The 24,001-nt window shown below is 41.3% G+C and overlaps 1 protein-coding gene across 1 annotated transcript in view; it reads left to right on the plus strand.

The window, feature by feature from the left end:
- CNTNAP2 (contactin associated protein 2) overlaps positions 1-24,001 on the plus strand; it is a 2,325,432-nt gene that overhangs the window by 1,893,805 nt on the left and 407,626 nt on the right. Inside the window, exon 16 of the mRNA XM_024991213.2 lies at positions 15,602-15,729. Within this exon, the coding sequence (XP_024846981.1) occupies positions 15,602-15,729 (128 nt within the window). The remainder of the gene's footprint in view (positions 1-15,601; positions 15,730-24,001) is intronic.

Genomic DNA, 24,001 nt, shown 5'->3' on the forward strand with positions numbered 1-24,001 from the left:
GAGTTCGTCTTTAAGTGTCTTATCTTTTTGCCCTTTCATATTGTTCGTGGGGTTCTCAAGGCCAGAATGCTGAAGTGACTTGCCATTCCCTTCTCCAATGGACCACGTTTTGTCAGAACTCGGCACCATGACCCATCTGTCTTGGGTGACCCTACAAGGTGTCGACTAAAAAGATACACAACTTGAGAGCTGAGAGTTAAGTTTTATTTGGGGCAAAATGAGGACTGCAGCTTGGGAGGCAGCACCTCAGAGAGCTCGGAGAGACTGCTGCAGAGAGGCAGTGGGAGGAAGTTCAATATGTAAGGTTTTGGTGAAGGCAGAGTTCAATACCATTAAGCCCTTATTTTACAAATGGTTTTCTGCTAGTCACAAGGATCTGATGTCACCATGAAGGGATTTAGTGCTTTTCTGGAGATCATCTGTTCCTAGAAACATCCAACTATCTAAAGACCTGTCCCACTAGATTCCCTGGAACACAAAGTGCCTCATCCCACCCTGAACTCCCTCAGGGGGTGTTGAAGGTCAGTAGTTCTATCTCCACAGAGGCAAATGGCAAATGCCCTTGTTGTTCAGTCATTGGCAATGCTCTTGGCAAGTGCCAGTTTATAGTTAACAAAGGCATGGCTCATTGTTTCACTGAGTTATACAAGGCTGTGGTCCATGTGATCAGTTTGGTTAGTTTTCTGTGATTGTGGTTTCCATTCCATCTGCCCTCTGATGGATGAGGTTGGGAGACTTGTGGAAGCTTCCTGATGGGAGGGACTGGCTGTGGGGAAAACTGGGTCTTGCTCTGGTGGGCAAGGCCATGCTCAGTAAATCTTTAATCCAATTTTCTGCTGATGGGGTGGGGCTGTGTTCCTCCCTGTAGTTTGGCCTGAGGCCAAACTATGGTAGGGGTAATGGTGACCTCCTCCAGAAGGACTTATGTCAGCCCGCCATGCCTCCCAGGACTGCTGCGGTCAGTGTCTGTGACCCTGAGGCAGGCCACCCACACCTCCAGCGGAGACTCCTGACACTCAAGGCAAGCCTGGCTCCGTCTCTTGCGGGGTCACTGCTCCTTTCTCCTGGGTCCTGGTGTGTACAAAGTTTAGTTTGTGTCCTCCAAGAGTCTCTGATTCCCCAGTTCTGTGGAAGTTATGGAATCAAATCCCACTGGCCTTCAAAGTCAAATTCCCTATGGGTTCTCAGTCCCTCTGCCCTTTATTTGAAAAAGAAAAGCGATTTGCTCTTTATTTTCTTGGGCTCCAAAATCACTATGGACAGTGACTGCAGCCATGACATTAAAAAACACTTGTTCCTTGGAAGAAAAGCTATGACCAACCCAGACAGCATATTAAGAAGCAGAGACATTACTCTGCTGACAAAGGTCCATATAGTCAAAGCTATGGTTTTTCCAGTAGTCATGGACGAATGTGAGAGTTGGACCATAAAGAAGGCTGAGCACTGAAGAAATGATGTTTTTGAACTGTGGTGTTGGAGAAGTCTCTTGAGAGTGTCTTGGACTGCAAGGAGAGCAAACCAGTCAGCCCTAAAGGAAATCAACCTTGAATTTTCATTGGGAGGACTGATGCTGAAGCTGATGCTCCAATACTTTGGCCACCTGATGCAAAGAACTGACTCATTGGAAAAGACTCTGATTCTGGGAAAGAAGGCAGGAGGAGAAGGGGATGACAGAGGATGAGATAGTTGGACGGCATCACTGACTCAATAGACATAAGTTTGAGCAAGCTCCAGGAGATGGTGAAGGACAGGGAAGCCTGGTGTGCTGCAGTCCATGGGGTTGCAAAGAATTGGACATGACTGAGCAACTGAGGAACAACAAAAGGTTAGTCATCAAAATCATGCGCACATCAAGGAAATGAGACAGCTAATCCTGCCCAGATTTGTTTGCATCATTTTTCTTTCCCATTTTCAAATTAGTTGCAAACTGGATACTCTGCCTATTAGAAGAATGTGACAATTTCCCTTCCTGGTTTCTCATTAGAGCAAAATAAATCTACACAAACAAGACACTCATATGCTTTATTCTCTCCATAAAACTGCCACTAAATTGAGTTTTGCCTTGTTCACGACTTGCATGGCCCTACAAGTTTAGGCCACTCACTCTTTCCTTTGACAGTATTTGTTATCCCTCAGTTAGCAGTGATGGATTTTTATTGCCTTTCTTCTGAGGGGACAATTTATATGCCTTTTAATTTGTACAAGTTGGACTGCATCATAAATGATCCAACCTCTAAATTCCGAAGTTAGGTTGCCAAAGAGATGGCCTTGTTTATTAAAATCTAATTACCTGAACTTTTAGAATGTCCCTGAGTAGGTTACTGAATTTCTGTCTTTGTCCAAATATAATAAACTTCAAAGCTCCAAATGGCTAGAGTTAACCAGAAAACACCTACCTCACTGTGAAATTATCTAGTTAGTTCTTCTTTCAGTCCTTTCCTCCAAGATGCAGGCCCAAGGATCTTTTCCAAAAATATGTTGGCTATCATATTTCAGAAAGGTCAGGGATTCCTCACTTGATTAGTTTTTATTTGAAGAAAGCAATCAGGTGCTATTTGTTCCCTGGATGAGAAGCAAGAGGAATCTGCTCTTGTTATTAGTGTTACCCAGCAATGGTCAGAATGTCCTAACTATGTGCCACTTCAGGTCATTCGCTGACAGTTTTATGCCATCTATACACTGCTTGTATACATAGGCCAGTCATGAGTTTTGCTTCCAAAAGCTTGTAAAATAATGTTGGCAAATTGATTACAGACATATGTTATAAAACCTAATTAATCCAGCACCCAGTGTATAAACAAAATCTCCTAATGTTGCAAACTCCCCAGCTTCTATCCTGTTGCTTCTTCTATTTCTCATTGCAACTTCAGAACAGGGGTTTAAGACTGGTCTCTGCCCTTTCATTTCCCATTTGATTATCAGCCACTGAAAATTTTCTTCATTGCTCTAAATAAAATCTTTGAGATATGTCTACCAATGATCACCAAATTGATATACCTAATTTCTCCAAAATTACTGCAGATGATGACTGCAGCCATGAAATTAAAGGACACTTACTTCTTGGAAGAAAAGCTATGACAAATCTAGACAGTGTATTAAAAAGCAGAGACATTACTTTGCTGACAAAGGTCCATATAGTCAAAGCTATGGTTTTTTCCAGTAGTCATGTATGGATGTGAGAATTGGACCATAAAGAAGGCTGAACACCAAAGTATAGATGCTTTTGAACTGTGGTGTTGGAGAAGACTTTTGAGAGTCCCCTGGACTGCAAGGAGATCAAACCAGTCAATTCTAAAGGAAATCAACCCTGAATATTTATTGGAAGGACTGATGCTGAAGTTGAAGCTCCAATACTTTGGTCACCTGATATGAAGAGCTGACTCATTAGTAAAGACCCTGATGCTGGGAAAGATAGAAGGCAAGAGGAGAAGGGGATGACAAAGGAAGAGATGGTTAGATGGCATCACGGACCTAATGGACATGAGTTTGAGCAAGCTCCAGGAGATGGTGAAAGACAGCGAAGCCTGGTGTGCTGCAGTCCATGGGGTCACTAAGAGTTGGATGTGACAGCAACTGAACAACAGGAATAATTTTTTATATACTAGATATCTTTGCAACATTTAATATAATTGAATTTTTCTCCTTGAAGATCTCTTCAGGCTTACATTACTCATCATTATTTTGTCTTTCTCTCTCCCAAATTTCAGATCATTTAGTTTTCATTTCCTTGGGTTATCCTTCTCACTGACAGCTGTCTTAAGCCTCTTTCCATGGGTCCCTTCTGCTTCTCATTAGTCCAGGTACCGAGAGATGTTTTGGAACTTTGTTTTTATTTGGACCATCTCATCCTAACAAGTAAGTGCTTTTACTTACTATAGCTGAGGCCTTTTTCACATGTTTACACTTCACACCATCTTCAAGATATTGATAACATAAAAACAAATATTGATCACCTTAAGGGCCCTACAGATTTCAGAAATGAATAAAGGAAACCACTTCTACCTTCAAACAAGTCTTTTTTGTGCACTAGGGGAGCAAAATGCCCTGCTGAGATGAAGTGGGATGACAAAATATGTCAAAGATGATGTGATGTCTGTGGAGAAAAGAAATACGAGAGTCATTTTTATGGATTTGTGTTACATGAAGGGGGCTGAAGAAATGGTGATGGAAAGAAAAAGCAGTCATCCTTAGCTAAAAGAAGAACGCTTCCTTCTATCACTGAAAAAAAAAAAAAAAGCTACCTTTTAGAGTGATCAGATCCACAAAACAAAAATTCAGAGTGTATTAAACTTTCTTCTGAGGCCAAATTCATCAGAACCAATACTCTTGCAAGTAATCTGCTTAGGAAAAAACTTAGGGGGTGGAGAGTTTGATTGTTGTCTTTCATGATTGTGAATATCTGTGGGAACAGTGAAGGAATACTTTACACAGAGAATAAATCATATGGAAATACGATGTTATAGAAATTGACTAGGTTTAGGATTTTTTTCATGTTCAGGGAAGCAGTCATAAATTAGGTTACTTCTGTTGTCTTGGAGTTTCAGTACTGGCTCCAAGGCTGTGAACTTGACTGAGTGATCAAGTACCCCCACATTCTAAAGCAAAGTAGAGCTCTGAGTCAATTATCTACCTCAAGTGACATACAAGAAGCCTAAAAATTCCTGGAGAAGAGACCAATGGGAAAGATTTGTTTGCAGAGTTGTTAGCATATTCTATCTACCTCCAACCACCCCACCATTATGGGAGAGGAAAAGGGCAGCTTCACAGAATGAATCAGAGAGCTCAATCCATGACTGCTGGAGCTAGAGAGTACAGGACTGACTCACAGCAGCCTGAAGTCTCCCTGACTCACTTCAAGGTGAAACGACGTCAGCCTGTAGTCCACACCCCCTTTCAGAGTTCAGTGAGACAAGAATGCAGGTCCTAAATGTGGAACCTGTAGGAGGAAGCCAGCCACAAGCTACCTTGAGAGGAAAGGCCATTGAGCCACGAAGAAGACTGAAGAGGAGCCATGCCAAAGCAGAGGGGAGTCAGAAGTGATTGGATTTGTCTGCATTTGTCTGTCGGTTAGAAGCAAATCTCTAGGAACCCTGAAAGAGCCCAGAATATTCACCCTTAATTTTTTTTTAATTTTTTAAAAATTTATTTATTTATGTTAATTGGAGGCTAATTATTTTACAATATTGTAGTGGTTTTTGCCATACATTCACATGATTCAGCCATGGGTGTACATGTGTCCCCCATCCGAACCCCCCTCCCACCTCCCTCCACATCCCATCCCTCAGGGTCATCCCAGTGTACCAGCCCTGAGCACCCTATCCCATGCATAGAGCCTGGACTGGAGATCTATTTCACATGTTGCTACTGCTGCTGCTGCTAAGTCGCTTCAGTCATGTCCGACTCTGTGCGACCCCATAGATGGCAGCCCACTAGGCTCCTCTGTCCCTGGGATTCTCCAGGCAAGAATATTGGAATGGGTTGCCATTTCCTTCTCCCTTAATTTTTAAAGATATACAGAGCCAGTAATAGTGAAGATTTTCCCATTGAGTACTTCTGAGATGCCAAGGGTTGGCCATTAATTGCTGGAAATGAAAATACATGGACATATCAAGGATGCCACACATCAAGTACCCCATCCTTACCAGTCATACAATATATGAGGCACAGTTTACAGAAACACAAGGAGGGCTTCCCTTGTGACTCAGTGGTAAAGAATCTACTGCCAACGCTGGGGACATGGGTTCGATCCCTGATCCAGGAAGATGCCATATGTCTCAGAGCAACTAAGCCTGGCCACAACTTCTGAGCCCACATGTTGCAACTGCTGAACCCCCTGAGCCTGGAGCCTGTGCTCCACAAGGGGAGCCACAGCAGTGACAAACCCAGGCACCACGGCTAGAGAGACGTCCCCACCCACTGCAACCAGAGGAAAGATCGCACAGCAGCAAAGACCCAGCACTGCCACAAACAAATATACCATAAATAAATAACAGCTGAAAGATAAAAATACAACCAAAAGTGGTCATTTACCACACTTCTTAAAAATAGACACACATACACTCGAGGAGCCCTTGCTTAGGGAAAAGAAGAGTGTAAAAAAGACAAAGTAAACTGTAATAGTTTACAATCGAGTCTTCAAATCAGTGAAACAATTTTCCTCTGATAAACTAATAGATTTTCATATAATTCATAAGAACAAAATGGAAATTATTGTAGTAGAATTTGAGAAATGGAAACATGCATTTTCTTAAATTCTACAGTGGTGAAGATTGGTCTTCTTTTCCTAGTTCAACCACTCATTAGTTGAATACTTTAGACCAGGCATAGGTTTATTCCAAATCTGTTACCTCATCTGAAACATCAGGGTGATAATTAGTCTCCCAAACTATATGTTGGACACTGTACTAATAGTTTCTGGGGAAACTAAAACCACAAAGCCCTCTCCTCAAAGAGCTACCAGTAACCCCACGCCATTGAAAAACAGGCCACGCATTTATGTTTTAAGCCACATTTATTCAGATGATTACTATTTGTTTTCTATAATAACAAAATTAACAAACACAAGTAGAATAAGAACTACAGGGAAGGCAAAACTATATTTTCCTCCACCCATCTTCAGCTCTTCAAAACTAGCAAGAGAAGGGCAGACAGAACATGTTTATTAACATGTACATCATTCATGTACCTATGCAAGCACCCAGTGATGAAGACCCCAAGCAGTGGTTAGAACCTGGGCTCATACACCATCTTAAGCCAAAAGACAAGGGGTTCCGGGCTTCTGGGTGGGGGAGGCAAGTTATGAGAAAGTGACCAGGGAAAGCATGGTAAACGAGAGTTGTTTAGTGAGATTTGTTACGCAGGTTTAAGTCAGTATCTTCTTCACTGAAAAAAGCCATTAAGAGCCCTTTTATTCCAGGTGCAGGAGAGAGGCTTCTCTACAAATGAAATTTTCCTTTACAAAAAGAAAACTTGTGCCCTGTGTTTGGAGTTTTTCTTGAGTCTACTGATCTCAGTGGCCTTTAGCTCAAAATACTCTACATGCCAAAGAGGCATATTTTAGAGCTGCTTATTCTGATACTCTTCAAAACCAAAATATATATAACTTACCTATGTAAAGAAACAATGGCCCAGATAAATGTAGTAACTTACTTTTACATAGACTCACCATCAGACTCCTATCTTTAAGATTTAATTATTTCTGCTGTATTAATTATATATGAAACGTCTAATTGAATACTACTTTCTAAAGAAAAAATAAAACTTCAATTACAGAAAAGAAATAATGAAAGTGTTACAAGAGCTTTCAAGGAACTCCAATTATAAGAAAGATCTCTTTCTCATTTCTTAGCGTTGTTAGTCAGCACATACTGAAGACTATTGTAGGACTGTGCCTAGTTGACTTCTATGTTTATTCATGTATTTGTTCAGTCATGAAACATGCGGAATGAGCCACTTCTAGCTACACTAGAATTTGGTTTATAAAGTTGCAGGAGACAATATATCTGGCCTCAGGGAACTTGCATTCCAGAAGGAAAATCAAAAAAGAACAATTTGCATAGAATCCTGAAATGGTTACAAAGGCTTTTTAAGAGATTCTAAACTAAACAGATAATTGTCATGCATTTACAAAAGGCCTAAGCTATTCCCACTGAAAAGGAGTAATTGAATTTGTAATTACTTTCATTTCATAGGGGACATATTCTGGGATTCTAAAGATCTAATTGTGATGGTCGTTTTAATTGCTTTGTAGAAAATACTACTTTACATCCATCGAGGAAAGCGCAATAGTCAATGGAGACTGAGGACACCATTAGAAGTATTTTTAAAGTTCGACTTTATTGTGTCTTGGGTGGTCCCACACGGCATGGCTTAGTTTCATTGAGTTAGACAAGGCTGTGGTCCGTGTGATCAGATTGGCTAGTTTTCTGTGATTATGGTTTCAGTGTGTCTGCCCTCTGATGCCCTCTTGCAACACCTACCGTCTTACTTGGGTTTCTCTTACCTTGGTGGTGGGATATCTCTTCACGGCTGCTCCAGCAAAGCACAGCTGCTGCTCCTTACCTTGGACCAGACCACCTGACCTGCCTCTGGAGAAACCTATATGCAGGTCAGGAAGCAACAGTTAGAACTGGACATGGAACAACAGACTGGTTCCACATAGGAAAAGGAGTACATCAAAGCTGTATATTGTCACCCTGCTTATTTAACTTCTATGCAGAGTACATCGTGAGAAATGCTGGGCTGGAAGAAGCACAAGCTGGAATCAAGATTGCCTGGAGAAATATCAGTAACCTCAGATATGCAGATGACACCACCCTTATGGCAGAAAGTGAAGAGGAACTAAAAAGCCTCTTGATGAAAGTGAAAGAGGAGAGTGAAAAAGTTGGCTTAAAGCTCAAGATTCAGAAAACGAAGATCATGGTATCTGGGCCCATCACTTCATGGCAAATAGATGGGGAAACAGTGGAAACAGTGTCAGACTTTATTTTTCTGGGCTCCAAAATCACTGCAGATGGTGACTGCAGCCATGAAATTAAAAGACGCTTACTCCTTGGAAGGAAAGTTATGACCAACCTAGATAGCATGTTAAAAAGCAGAGACATTACTTTGCCAACAAAGGTCCGTCTAGTCAAGGCTATGGTTTTTCCTGTGGTCATGTATGGATGTGAGAGTTGGACTGTGAAGAAAGCTGAGCACCGAAGAATTGATGCTTTTGAACTGTGGTGTTGGAGAAGACTCTTGAAAGTCCCTTGGACTACAAGAAGATCCAACCAGTCCATTCTGAAGGAGATCAGCCCTGGGATTTCTTTGGAAGGAATGATGCTAAAGCTGAAACTCCAGTACTTTGGCCACCTCATGCGAAGAGTTGACTCATTTGAAAAGACCCTGATGCTGGGAGGGATCAGGGGCAGGAGGATAAGGGGATGACAGAGGATGAGATGGCTGGATGGCATCACCGACTTCGATGAACATAAGTCTGAGTGAACTCCAGGAGTTGGTGATGGACAGGGAGGCCTGGTGTGCTGCGACTCATGGGGTGGCAAAGAGTTGGACACGACTGAGTGACTGAACTGAACTGAACTAATAATATAAAGTATCTTCTCATGTGCTTATTCCCCATTTCTATGTCTCTTTTTGTGACATCCTCTGTAGCTAAATCTTTGGCTTCCTGGATTCTTCCAGAAATTTCTACCTTAGGTGATTCTGTGATGGGAATACGTGAAAGTTCACTGACTGTAATTCTATGTGTTTGTTTTAAGTAACCAAGTACTTCTAAAACTTCATAAAGCAGGAGAAATTCTTCTCTGCTAGAATTATGGAACACACTCATAGTGTAGTAACTTTTATAACACCTAGTAGAAAAGCAAGCTTATAATTGCAGAAGCTTAGACTGTTTATTTTCCTTCGGGGTTTTTTGTTTTTGTGTTTTTACTGAGCTGAGGGCAAGACCAATCTGCCTAGGGGCTTGTTTGCTTTCTCAGCAGGAAAAGAAAAGAAGGCAAGGAAAGAGCAGCAGAGTAAGACAGAATTCCTCACAAAAATGAAGTAAAAGAACCATCATGCCAAGTTAGAGAAGAAAATTCTGTAGAATCAAGTTTTCTTTTAATAACAACACTAATAAAAAAACTACAGAAGAGTCTGAGTTCAGGGCCTATTGGAAATGCATGATAGAATTTTTTTAGTGCAACAGATGTAATTAGATTATGCTAACATGATAAATAGTTACTGAATATCTCTCTAAATTAGATTGACCTCGATCGTTAAAGATCATAACTTTCAATGAAGTCTTGTTTTGCTTGCTAAATAATTTTCACGCTGGTGCTAAGATAGAAGTCTTATAGGTGTTTGGAAGGGAGCCTCTTGAGGTCTCAGTTTATTTTCTATCCACTCACACGTCAGTTTCTGAAAGTGGGTTATGCTGCAGGATCACATCAGACGCTTGGTGCTAGTCAAGCCATTTTATTGCCACCTGTGAATTTATTTCTACAACCAATTTGTTTCCAGTGGAGTCGACTGTTTTGTGAGTTTGAAACACAGCTGTTTGTGACTTTAAAATCTCTGGAGCCCTATTTATATCCCTTATCAAAAATGATTGAGAAGGTAACTTTATATATATATATATATATTTTTTTTTTTTTTCTTCTCAGTTGATTATTCTGTCCTATTTTCTTGGTTTAAGGAGTATCTGAGGGTTATCGCTACAGTAGTCCCTCATCCAAGGTTTTGCTTTATGAGGTTTCAGTTAACCTCAGACAATATGATCTGAAAGTATTAAGTGAAGATTTCAGAAATCAACAATTCAGTTGTTTTAAATTGCACTGTTTTGAGCAGTGTGATGAAATCTGATGACATCCTTCTGCATCCACTTAGAAAGGGAATCAACCCTTTGTCCAGCATGTTCCACTAAGACAGTCACTTATTCGCCTTCTGGGTTATCAGATAGACTGTCATGGTATTGCACTTCTTTTCTTCATTTTACTTAATAATGACCCCAAAGCGCAAGAGTAGCAATGCCGGCAATTCAGATATGCCAAAGAGAAGCCATTAAGTACTGTCGTTAAGTGAAAAGGCAGTGATTTAATAAGGAAAGAAAACCATATCATGAGGTTGCTGAGGTTTATGGTAAGAATGGATCTTCTATCCATGAGATTGTGAAGAAGGAAGAAGAAATGCGTGGTAGTTTTGCTATCACACCTCAAACTGCAAAAGTTATACCACAGTGCTTAGTTAGGATGGAAAAGTTATTAAGATATTGTATGTGTGTGTGAGAGGTCACATTCACATCTTTATAATGCCATCTTGTTATAACTGTCTTATTTTATCATTAGTTGTTAATCCCGTATTGTGCCTCATTCATAAATTAATCTTTATCACAGATATATAGAGTAGGTTAGGTAAAAGCTTTCAAATTGTGATGCTGGAGAAGACTCTTAAAAACTATGCTTTTTCCAGTAGTCACGTATAGATATGAGAGGTGGACTATAAAGAAAGCTGACCACCAAAGAATTGATGCTTTTGAACTGCAGTGATGGAGAAGACTCTTAAGAGTCCCTTGGACTGCAAGGAGATCAGACCAATCAATCCTAAAGGAAATCAGTCCTGAATATTCATTTGAAGGACTGATGCTGAAGCTGAAACTCCAATCCTTTGCCACCTGATGCAAAGAACTGACTCATTAGAAAAGCCCCTGATGCTGGGAAAGATTGAGGGCAGGAGGAGAAGGGGATGACAGAAGGGGACGACAGAGGATGAGATGGTTGGATGGCATCGCTGACTATGGACGTGAGTTTGAGCAAGCTCTGGGAGCTGGTGATGGACAGGGAGGCCTGGTGTGCTGCAGTCCATGGGGCTGCAAAGAGTCGGACATGACTGAGTGACTGAACAGAACTGAGAAGACTCTTGAGAGTTCCTTGGACTGCAAGGAGATCAAACCAGTCAATCTTAAAGGAAATTAACCCTGAATATTCACTGGAAGGACTGATGCTGAAGTTGAAGCTCCAATACTTTGGCCTTGTGATGCAAAGAGATGACTCATTTTAAAATACCTTGATGCTGGGAAAGATTGAAGGCAAAAGGAGAAGAGGGTAGTAGAGGATGGGGTGGTTGGATGGCATCACCGACTCAATGGACATGAATTTGAGCAAACTCCGGGAGATAGTAGGACAGGGAAGCCTGGCATGCTGCAGTCCATGGAGTTTCAAAAAGTCAGATATAACTTAACAACTGAACAACACAGGAAAAAGCATAGTACATATAGGGTTCAGTACTATCCATGGTTCCAGCCATCCACTGCGGGTCTTGGAACATATCCCTGAGGCTAAGGGGGATTTGTGTATTAGCTGAATTGTAACCTTTTGTAAACTTCTATGTACCACTAAAGATGGTGATTAGTTTGGGGCCTGGGGTAGTTCTAGATCACTTTTACTAAGTATGTTGATGGTGCCGGGGATGTTTGTGAATATAACATTACAGATACCTTTGAATTTACTAATTATAAATAATTTTCTCATTTCAAGATAGCTAAGTATATCTTTAAAAGTACATTTTCACTTCACCCGTAAATGAAAATAAAAAGGGTTTTGAATTAACATAGTTGCTTTTTGGTTCTGTTTTGCTTTTCCTCTCCATCCCCCGCCCCTTGGAAAATCCTTGATTAGGATCCAGATAATCTAGAACTGAATCCAGATTCTATGATCATTGAGCTGGTGACCTTGGTCAAGATAAATTATCTGATTCTCTTCAGTTAAATGGGGATAATGATGCCTCTGTGGAAGAATTGATTTCAGATTAAATGTTGTCTACAAGAAACAGTATAGTGTACACAGGTGCTCAGTGGTAGATACCCTATTGTTATTGTTTCCTATGAATTAGAGCAGTGTTCCTATTTTTGATCCTTTTCCTATTTTTTGAAAATTTTGAATACATGTTTATAAATAAGTATAAAAATAAGACATAGGTTTGGTGAATTAACATTTTATGTTCAATATAAAACAAAATTTTTAAAAATGATATAAAGTTGACATTAATATTTTTTCTAAAATAGCAATAGAAATTAATAGTGTTTTCCTTTAATAGATTTTATAACTGTGATGTGATTAAATACATACTATTTTATATAATCTTGAGTTACTAATTTGAAGATCTGCCTCTCTTTTTTTTTTTTTTAATTTTGACACTTGACTTTATTGGCTTTCACAGTTGAAAAATATTACTTCAAGGTGCATATAACAAACTAGATAAAAGTATATTTCCAAATGAATCATGATGTTGATTTTTCAGCTTTATTGACCAGGAATGCAAAGGTTTTGATAAAATGTAGTAAATTTCTATCATCTCTGAGTCAGTTTTATTTGCAAAGTAATTGGTTAATGACCCATTTCAGTATTATAAAATAAGTCCAAAATCCATTGGAACTCCACATTTACCAATTTATTACATATATTTTAAAACTATGTGTCCAAGTTGTAGAAGTATATAGATATGTAAATTCTTATGAAATTATGCACATATCAATTTTGGCAATAATATTACATAATGATTGGAATATTTCCAAACATTTGTTTTCAAACTACTCTTTTATTAGCACAAGATTTGTTATAAAATAGTCACTTTCTCATTCATCATAAATGAACTGACAATGCGAAGTATCAGGTAAAGATGTTGAGCATCCTGACATGTGACGCTCACGTAGTGCAACCTCAATCAAAACATTGATTATTAATAAGTTCTAAGTTATTTCTCACTACCAGAGTGAATAATGTCAGCTTAAATTTTTTCCCCCACCTCAAAGAGTCTCATGCCCCTTCCCTAACGTACACTCAACTGTGGGATAAGTTGCACATTAGGCCCCCCTGATTATCAGTGGGATATTTGATCAATCAGTTCCCAAAGGAAAAATGGATACTGATGATTTGGAGTAAGAGCTGACAACATTTTCTTAAAGGGCCAGACAAATATTTTAGGCATTGAGGGCCACATGGTCTCTATCACAGCTACTCAACTCTGTCGATGTAACCTGGAGACACCATAGACGATTTGTAAAAAGGAAAGAAAACTTAAAAAGAAAAAATTTTTAATTTTTTAAAAAATTAAAAGTTTTGTTTCAGTAAAATTTTACATATGGACACTGACTTTGATTTTTATGTAATTTTCATATGGCATAAAATATTGCTCTGCTTTGGATTTCTTTTCAACTGTTTAAAACAAATTTTAAATAGCTTATGGTCAATCCCAGAAAAAGGAACAAGATTAATTTTTCTCAGATCTTAGCTTGCAGATCCCTTACTTAGATGATAATGAACTTGTAGAGAATCTCAGCCTGACATTCCACAGGAATGTACATAGTTCCAGTAGACTGTCAAATGATAAGGGTGTTTGCATTTATTGTCCCTTAAGAAACCCTAAATATGAAAATTTAATAGCAAAGACTTTCTTCCCTCTCTGACATAATATTAACTGATAGAACTTCTAATATAAGGAGTGAAAGTGTTAGTCACTCAGTCATGTCCAACTCTTTTGTGACTCCGTGGACTGTAGCCCACCAGGCTCCTCTGTCCATGGAATTCTCCAGGCAAGAATGCTGGAGTGGGTAGCCACTCCCTTCTCCAGGGGATCTTCCTGATCCAGGGACTGAACCCAGGTCTTCTGCATTGCAGGCAGATTCTTTACTGTCTGAGTCACCAGGAGGTGGGCTTACAAATTATTTGAGGCTGGATCATCAGTAGCTGCAATGTCAGTAAGAGCCACAGTGCTTTTCTGCATGATCTTGTTCTCATTTGATTAAAAAAAAAAAAAAAAGTTAACTTTATTTTGGAAATACTGACATAACCAAAGCAGTGGAAAATAAACTTGTTTGGGGTCCACTGGCTAAATTCTGACTCCTTCCTGGGTTTCTGTGGGTCCTGACACATGAAGGAGCATGGGTTTGGTGACATTCTAGAGAGTCAGAGGAGCCAGCAACTGCTCCTAACAGCACAGCATTTTGGAGGCAGGTTTCCAAGTTTGGTTCTCCTCAATTGCCAGCAAGAGATGCAACTGGTAGATCTTTCACCTGACTACTGAACTCTCTCTCTCATTCTTCCATCATCCAAAATCAGTTGTCTCTCCTGTGATCAGTTGTACATACAGTTTCAAAATTCTCATTTACATTTAGGCTGAACAGTGCACAAAATCATGCAAAAAGATAAATCTGTGGAATGACTTGATCCTGTTGCGCGCCTCCCAGCCATCCAGCCCCAAGTCAGGGGATCTCTCAGCCACAGCAGTACAAAAAGAGGATGAGGGCCAGGCATTTCCTATCAAGGTAAAATCTGTCCTACCGCATAACTCACTTGGGCTCCATCCCCAAGGACATCTCCTGTATTTCTATGCTGCATCCTAGAGTCAGTGCTTTACAACTGGCCTTGCCCTCTCCCTCCATTTAGGGTGGGTACAGGGTTGAGTTAGGAGACCTGAAACAAGATAACAATATAAGCATAAACAGGAGGAGAAATCCAAGAAAAAAGCCAAGTTGGGCTTGCCTCTAAACTCCACTCCTCATTACAGATGGAAATAGACACTTAGTGAGCACCTGCTCTGTGTTGGAAACTTAAAAGTCTTTTTCGTTGTTAATAAACAAGAAGAGATGAAGGAACAAAAAGTGTCTCTTATTTAGCTGATGCACAGCAGGAAAGAAAGCAATTAAGGAGACAAGGGTATTTTTTTTAATAGGGCTTTGTTTCTCATTTTATGCAAGAGATCTCGTTGACTTTGTTGAACTTTTGATTCCATGACAGCAGCAAACTCTGCACACACGCTCAGGTGTTGTGAGTGCTTCAAGCAATGTGATAGTCTACACTCAGCCTGAAACAGTATGGTGTGTCCTGGTTGTGACTCCGGAAAGCAGGGCATCGGTTCTGTTTTCCAGAAAGCAAAGAGGCCACAGTTGCTTCTGAGCCGTGAGTTGCAAAACCACCAAGTGGAAGAGAGGAACAACTCGTTAACTGTGGTTCTCTGAGCAGTTATTGGAACGTGGTCATTTGTCGAACAACTTAAACAATAATCAGAAAAGATGTGCTTCTAACGTAGCCTCCTCATGTGTTTGTCTTTCCTTGTGATTCAGGAGAAAGGATGCTGGTTTCTTATCCTACAAAGATCACCTGCCAGTCAGCCAGGTGGTGGTTGGAGATACCGACCGGCAAGGCTCAGAAGCCAAGCTGAGTGTGGGTCCCCTGCGCTGCCAAGGAGACAGTAAGTGTGCCTGCGGTGGCGGCTTGCACCTTCTTATCAATTTTAAATAGTGTTTCCCAGCAAATCAGAGGTTGGCAGAAAAACAGATTGCTCTTTGGTATAAACAGAGCCAAATAGAGGGCTAAGTAGACCTTAATACATAGAGGAGGGTGACAGCTATAAAGTCTCCAGTATAGGAGCCTAGATCTGGGCATACAGTGTGGACATTCATCTTTCTTGTATATTTGTAGGTAACGACTGTGCTACCTAAGTTTATGGTGATATAAGTAGCAATGCTAACAGCATAAGCAGCACTCAACAGCTGTGATTCCACTGAGTGCTGCTGTTAATGCCATTAGCATGACTATTTATATCACCATAAACTCAGTTTATGGTGATATAAATAGTCACATTATGGCTTAATGTATCATTGTAAACTCGGATTATGGTCATATAAAGTTTGACATTATTGCTATCAAGTTTCATCATCATCAGAGCTTGATGGTCCCTTGTAAGCCAAAGAGTGTTTCTGTAACTACATCTTGCTTTCGAGTTTCGGCACCACAGAAAGGAATTTGGGGCTGCAGGAAGTCAGGGAGTGAGAGCAATGATCCCACCTAATTAAGGGTACCATAAGGATTTTATGCTGCCTGATATCCTCCAGTGTGCTTTATTGTAGTCAGAGGGAGATGGTGACAGGTTGCTATGGGGATTCTGCGATGAGCATCCTGGGTCTCATTTCCCCTCTTCTTGTCGGCACACGGGATTTGGGCAACTCTTCCGGGAGTTCTGTGCTTTTGTGATTGTGCGCAGGGCATCAGGAGACCTGGATTCTGTTCCCTGGGTAACTCACTTGCCTGGAGACCTCAGGCAGATCCCTCTGTTTTTCTCAGCTGTGGTGCTGAGAATTCCACCCGCATCCCAACTTCTCCTGAGGAGGCCATAAAAATTTTAGTGCCCGGATCTGGAGTCCTCCTAGCAAAGCATTTTGTGAGATGGACTGTTATTACCGCTTCCATAAATCAAGGGAGAATTAGAACTACTCAATATAATAAATTATTGCATCCACTCAAGGAGGTGTCCTAAGGAATGTAACGATGCATGCTCAGCTGCTTACTGCTTAGTACATCGAGGCTGTCAGCAATTAAACCACACGATGTTCCAGATACAAAGGAGAGATGGAGCCTGTTCTGATTTTTCTCTTCTTGCATGCAGAAAATGAATATGCTATCCTTAAAATTAAATTGGTCAAAAGAACTTTATCATGCATTTACTAGACAATAATACTTCTTTTGTCTAGTCAAGTTTAACAGAACTGTATGATAAGAAATTAGTTTCAACTGCTTAAAAAAAAGATATTGACATAAAATAATAATATCAGATCAGATCAGGTCAGTTCAGATCAGTCGCTCAGTCGTGTCCGACTCTTTGTTACCCCATGAATCGCAGCACACCAGGCCTCCCTGTCCATCACCAACTTCCAGAGTTCACTCAGGCTCACGTCCATCGAGTCAGTGATGCCATCCAGCCATCTCATCCTCTGTCATCCCCTTCTCCTCCTGCCCCCAATCCCTCCCAGCATCAGAGTCTTTTCCAATGCGAGGAGTCAACTCTTCACATGAGGTGGCCAAAGTACTGGAATTTCAGCTTTAGCATCATTCCTTCCAAAGAAATCTCAGGGCTGATCTCCTTCATAGATGCATTTTAAACATATTTTGAGAGATGGATTGTAGTGTCATGCTCAAAATAAGCAGGTTCTCATGTGCTGGCCAGTGAAAGTCAGTTTCTAAATTTTGTCATAATTACTCATTAATATATAAAGATATTCTCACTTATCAATTCTAATCATGAAGTTAGCCTTGAATTAGATAAGGGGTTCCCCTTAAGTAATGGATTAGCTCAATATAGTTATGAAATCCAGCTTCTGCAGATTTTTGTTACCATTCTTAAAGACAAGATCCCAGCTACATTAGATAGTATATGTGGGAGTATATTAACAGTTTATAGCTAATATTAGCATGTTTTCTCATACTAAATCAGTCCTCAGGAAGAATTTATTTAAGTGTCTGCTATTTATCTAGCACTTTACTAGGTGATCTGTGAATTTAAAAAAAAAAAAAGTCATGTTTTGTGAAAAGCACATACAAAAGTATTGGAAAACACAAAATGTTTGATAATTTAATGGATTTGTGATATAAAAGTATTGCAGCTGATGTTGAAGAAAGAAGTGATACATGTTTCAGGAAGACTTTATATTTAGACGGGGAAATAGCAGAAGTCTGGTGGTCAGTGTTCATTTGCATTTTTCTCCCAAGGCTGTTGCTCTTAGAAACATTCTTAGGACGGTTGATAGACAAGGAGCTGTCCTGTTCACTGACACCGTATGGCCTCCAGCTTCTTGTAGGACTGCAGCTTCATCAGTACTTCTTAATTCATATTTTACCTGATATTTCATGCAAACAGAAGCACAGTGAATCTTTAATTGCAATTATGTGGAATATTTTTGTGTCCGAGAGAGAGAAATCTTCGGTTTTTGCAGGCAACGGGCCATATTCCATACTTCGTACCTGAATTGCCAGGTAGCAGTTAGCAGTTTTGATGTCCACCTTCCTTTTCAGAATGTTCTAACGTGGACACAGTAATGATAAAGTGCCCACATCATAGCATTTCCCAGATTTCACACATGTGTGGTTTCCTTGGATACAGCCCCCCTGTGAGCTGGGTAAGGTAAATATTAGCCTTTCTGTTTTACAAATGAACAAAATATTTCTTTGAAAATGTCATTTAAGCAACAAACTTCTGTGCCCCCTCACAGCCTCTGTGAGGCTCCCAGAGGAAAGACAGAGCAGAGAATATACACAGCTTCCTCTGCACAAGGTCAGGCTGGTTTCCTTGTCTCCATTCACATCTCTAAGTTTACGGCAGAAATTAAATTGTTTAAAATATATGTCATCTGGGTCTCTCCCCACCCGCATCCAGTTACCAATACTGCATGAATGTTGGAATTAAATTCTAATTTGTATAACTTGAAAAGTGACATCGTACATATATCCTCTTGTTTGTAGAGATTAACTCCGTGTCATTTACTGAAGTCTGTGCCAAGCTACAGTTTAAAAAACCAAATCTGCTGCTGAGCAATGTCTGTCTCTATTTGAGGACCTGAATGATGACAGCCCTCAGAAGCTGTCTCTTGAATTAGGTCTGGTTCTATCCCCCTAGTCTTAGAGAATGAAACAATTTTTGTGGGCTCTGACCAACCGTTTCGGCAGCTTCAGTTGATTTCATCATGCCTGCTGAGTTTCATTTTTACTTTGATTCATCTGAACTCATAGACCCATATAATCAAAATGCTAAGAAAAATCAGTGAATTCCAGAATCTGCTGCATTTCCCATATAGCACTGTAAAATGCTAATACCCTCAGACTTTGGTGTCTTCTTATTCAAACACATTTAAATGGAAACCTCAAATCTAAATGAAACTGAAAGTGTGACTGAGGACAGATGGTCAGCTAAGATAAAAAGTAGCGTAAAATTACAAATCTCCCCCCACCCTAAATCGCACATACTCACCTAGGAGAAACAATGGAGCTATTTAGAGGATGGAAAGGGCTGATAGAATAGAAATTGTTTTCAAATTTAAATATATAATTATTCTTGCAGGAGGTTCCTGAGCTTCTATGGAATTAGTTCAAAAACAAATTATGTCAGGTTTGGGAGGTAGAAATCCTTTTTGTAACTATATATAGTACCTATAATTAATTGTAGAAGGAAAGTACTTGCTAGATAATTGTCTTATTCTCAACCATATGAGGCAAATAGTCCTCATATCTCCTATAGGGATACAGGGATTTTAAACAATTAATTAAGAGCAAGTTTATTACAAAAGCAAGTGTTTTGAATACACTTGGGTAGAAACAATCAGGAGAACGTGTTACTCAAGGACCTCTGCATGCCAAGTCATTTCAGTCATGTCCGACTCTTTGCAACCCTATGGACTATAACCCACCAGGCTCCTCTGTCCATGGAACTCTCCAGGCAAGAATACTGGAGTAGGTTGCTGTTTCCTCCTCCAGGGGATCTTCCCAATACAGGGATTAAACCTGGGTCTCTGTGTCTCCTGACTTAGCAGGCAGGTTCTTTACTACTATGGCCACCTGGGAAGCCCCAAGGACCTCTGAGTCCAGGCCAGAAACCCACCTGACTGTCAGCCTGGCAGGCAGAGCGCTGTAGTCACGGTGGACGTTTAAGATGTCAGTTCAGGTTCTTAGAGCTGCAGAGGTGACTCTGAGAGGCCATGTAGAAAAGGTAAGGCAGACACCATCCTATTTAGGGACACTCCGAGGGCAGAGACAACAAAAGAAATAAAGATGATGATGGAGCTTTATCCAAATGACGTGGACACGTGTTCTTTGGGAATGCAATCCTGTGTGCTAGAGATGTGTAAAGGCCACTCTCTACTGTAAGACGTTTATAAACCAGGGCCTTCCCTGGCCATTAACCTTACCAAGAAGGACAGAGCAAGGACTGTATCTAACATGTCATTTCTCCAAAGATAAGACACTTCAGTGGGGGGTTCAAATGAGTGTCATTCCCTGTAAGAGGGCCCCAGGGGCTCAAACAGGCCCTTGTCTTTGCTGTTTCATGCTTGGAAGAGACAAGAAAGGGAAAGGGTCCAGCACGCAAGTGATGCTGGTGGTTTAGTCGCTAAGTCTTGTAGTTGCAATGCCATGGACCGTAGCCCACCAGGCTCCTCTGTCCCTGGGATTTTCTAGGCAAGAATACTGGAGTGGGTAGCCATTTCCTGCTCCAGGGCAATCTTCCCAACCCAAGGATCAAACCTGCATCTCCTGCATTAGCAGGTGGATTCTTTACCACTGAGCCATCAGGGAAGCCCCTGTGCAGGCTGTGAACAAGCACTGTATATTCATTTTCTCCTGATTCTTCCAACATCCTCTATGTGATGATATCTTTGTGTTTTGTACCAAGGAGAAAATAGAATCAGACTTATTGCGTGGTTTGCCAATAAGAGCTGGAGCCAGGAGATCTGTGTGGTTCCAGAGCAAATTCCAGAATGGATCACATTGGATCACTCTTGTAATTATGTCCTCAGAGGATGCTCTTTTCCTTTCCCCATTTCTTCCTGTGAGATGTAGCTATATGTCCTTGGGTCAAGCACATTTAAAAGCACAAACACAGAATCAGCGACATTCTAGCAGTGGAAGACACTTAGAGATCAGACAGTGCAAATCTCTCAGTTTCCAGACATGGGAGCTTGGCTCCAGGGCGGTTAAGTGACCGAGTCAGGGGCTCCCAGCTTGTTTATGGCAGAGCACATGGAGAGAGAATTTGACAAGAGCCTTCATCTTTAATAATTCCCGGTGGCCAAGATGCATGCTGAGATCCAAAGAGAGAGCTTTGACCTGGAATCCTGACCCCAGGCCCCTGCCCACCAACAGATAAGTGGAGCACTTAAGGTGGTGCTGAGTGCTTCCTCTTGCCCTACTGTGGGATTAACCAACTGGAAACCTGACAGAAAGCTCAGGGTTGGAGACAGAAAGTTAGTGACTTCAAGATTTTTGTGCTTTGTTCTTACTTCTGGTTCTAGGCAGTTTTTTAGCTGATAGTATCCAACAAGGGGCTTTCCTTGTAGGTCAGTTGGTAAAGAATCTGCCTGCAATGCAGGGCACCTGGGTTCGATTCGTGGGTTGGGAAGATCCCCTGGAGAAGGAAATGGCAACCCACTCCAGTATTCTTGCCTGGAGAATCCCATGGACAGAAGAGCCTGGCGGGCTATAGTGGGACACGACTTAGCAACTAAACCATGACCACCATCCAGCAAGGGGGTTAAAAAAAAGAAGAAAACAGTTTTGTGTAGAAATCATTAACTCCTATTTTTTTTTCTTAATGTCCCAGCCTCTGCAGCTATTGCCACTGGCGACTACTGACTGAGAAGCAGGAGTGGCAGTAAGAACTAGCAGAAAGAGTGAAATTTTTAGGATCAAAACCTAGGCTGATTCCCATTAAAGGACTGAACCCTCTGGGCATGTCTGAGGGCAGTTTCCAATGACAAAGGCAGCAGAGGCAGAAAGAAGGAAGCTTCTCTCTGGTCTCCAGACTCGGGAGTGATTTTAAATGGTTAGAAGTGGACAGAGCCCTGGGGAAGTGTCAGCTTTCATATTATCTGGCCACTTAGCTTGAACTGCAAACCCACTGTGGAAATGAGCAGTGAAATCAGTTACAGTTTGGGGAGGGAAAAAAGTATTTCTATTTGATAATGCTCTTGTTAAGTCAGTCAGTCGGGTCTGACTCCTTGCCACCCCATGAACTGCAGCACACCGGGCTTCCCTGTCCTTCCCTATCTCCCAGAATTTTCTTAGACTCATGTCCATTGACTCGGTGATGCCATCCAACCATCTCATCCTCTGTTGTCCCCTCTCCTCCTGCCTTCAATCTTTCCCAGCATCAGGGTCTTTTCCAATGAGTCAGCTCTTCGCATCAGGTGGCCAAAGTATCAGAGCTTCAGCTTCAGCATCAGTCCTTCCAATGAATATTCATGGTTGATTTCCTTTAGGATAATAGATGTGATGATATTTGATAATGGATGTGGTATTTGTTTGCATGTGGCTGCCTTTCTAACCCTGCTTGTGTTCAGAGGAATCACCCATCCCCCAGAGGAGATCCGCCAGGCTGAGCAAGTCTCTTTCTTTCTGAACTTGTCACAGGATCCCAGAGGCAGGAGGGACATTGTTCTGTGAATTGAATCCCCATAACTGGGTTCCTCTGCTGAACTTTCCAAGCGATCTCTCTAATCTTCTTACAGAAGAGTGTTAGGCTTGCTCCATTGATTCTAAGAATTCCTGATGTGGAACATGCTTAGAATCAAGAAAATTACTAGGTGAAACAGTTTCTTATCTGTCCAGTATCTACTCCTGGAATTTAATTCAACCGAACAGGCTTTACTGAGGCAAGTGGGGCATGGCTGCCTTCCTGGATCAGATTATGCTTTTGTTGGTTTGTTTTTTGAAAGTTTTATTTTGTATTGGGGTGTAGCCAATTAACCAAGTTGTGATAGTTTCAGATGAACGGTGAAGGAACTCAAATATACATATCCATTCTCCCCCAAACACCCCTCCCATCCAGGCTGCCACATAACACTAAGCAGAGTTCTATGTTCGTAAAGTAGGTCCTTGTTTGTTATCGCTTATGTTTTATCGAGGGTGACAAGTCTGATGAAGTGGAAATTTGGATGGAAACGTGGATTCTTAGTGGAAGTTTGAAAAAGTTTGGAGGTCTCGAGTATCACTGCTTTCCAAACTTTAATGTGCTCAGAAATCACCTGGGGGTCTTGGTAAAATGCAGGTTTCAATTGAGGAAGTCTGGGCCAGGACTAGAGGTGCCACTGTGCCTGCCGCTGGTTAGTGGTCCGCGCCCTGAGTGGCAGCACTGGAGAGCAGCACGTTGAATAGTGTAGGCTTGGGAATTCTACACGCCTGGCTCCCCATCCTGGCTCCCTCCCTCACCGGCCATGTGCCTTTGAACCAGTTCCTTAACCTCTCTGATCTTCTACTTCCTGCTCACAGCCTTCTCTCAGCTGCAAATGAGAATAATCACAGCTGCATCGCTGCAGTGGTTCTTTTAAACTGAAATTCCCTGCAGCTTTGCACGTGCTCAGCGTTCTCTGACTGTCATCACCTCCATTGTTATTACATTCATCCACTGTGGGAGGAGTGACAAGCCTGCTAACAAGAAAGCTCTGCCCACCTCCCTATCCTCCATCCCACTGTCTTGACCCTTAATTCTTCTCTGCTTTTGGAGAAGATCCACCTTTTCTCATAGCTGAGGGTTGGCACCCAGCGAGTAGCCTCATTCCTGACTGGAGTTGGTGATCACAACCCCTGCTTGGAGCTCAGCTCCCAAAGTGATATCCGTCCACACAAAGAACCTCTTTCCTTCTCTGTCATCGCCCTTGCTGGCAGCAAATGGAAGTCACCCCCTTAGCTTCCTGCCTTCTTCAGAAACTACCCTTGGAAAACCAGGAGGACTCTAGCAAAACATACAAAGAGCCCAATAATGCGCAGGGCTCTCACTGTTCCCAATGACAACCACAAAAGGAGCCTTTCATCCAAGCAGGGAGTCAGTTAACCTTTTCTATAAAAGATCCGCAGGAAGTATTCTAGGCTTTGGGACCACACAGGCTATTAGAACCACTCAGCCCTGCAGTGTGAAAGCTGTTGTTGACAACGTGTAAACAGACGCACGTGGATGGTTAGAACAAAATGTGACTTAGAAAGGA

This window comes from Bos taurus, chromosome 4, assembly GCF_002263795.3.
Source record: "Bos taurus isolate L1 Dominette 01449 registration number 42190680 breed Hereford chromosome 4, ARS-UCD2.0, whole genome shotgun sequence".
In the NCBI taxonomy this organism is placed as follows: Eukaryota; Metazoa; Chordata; class Mammalia; order Artiodactyla; family Bovidae; genus Bos; species Bos taurus.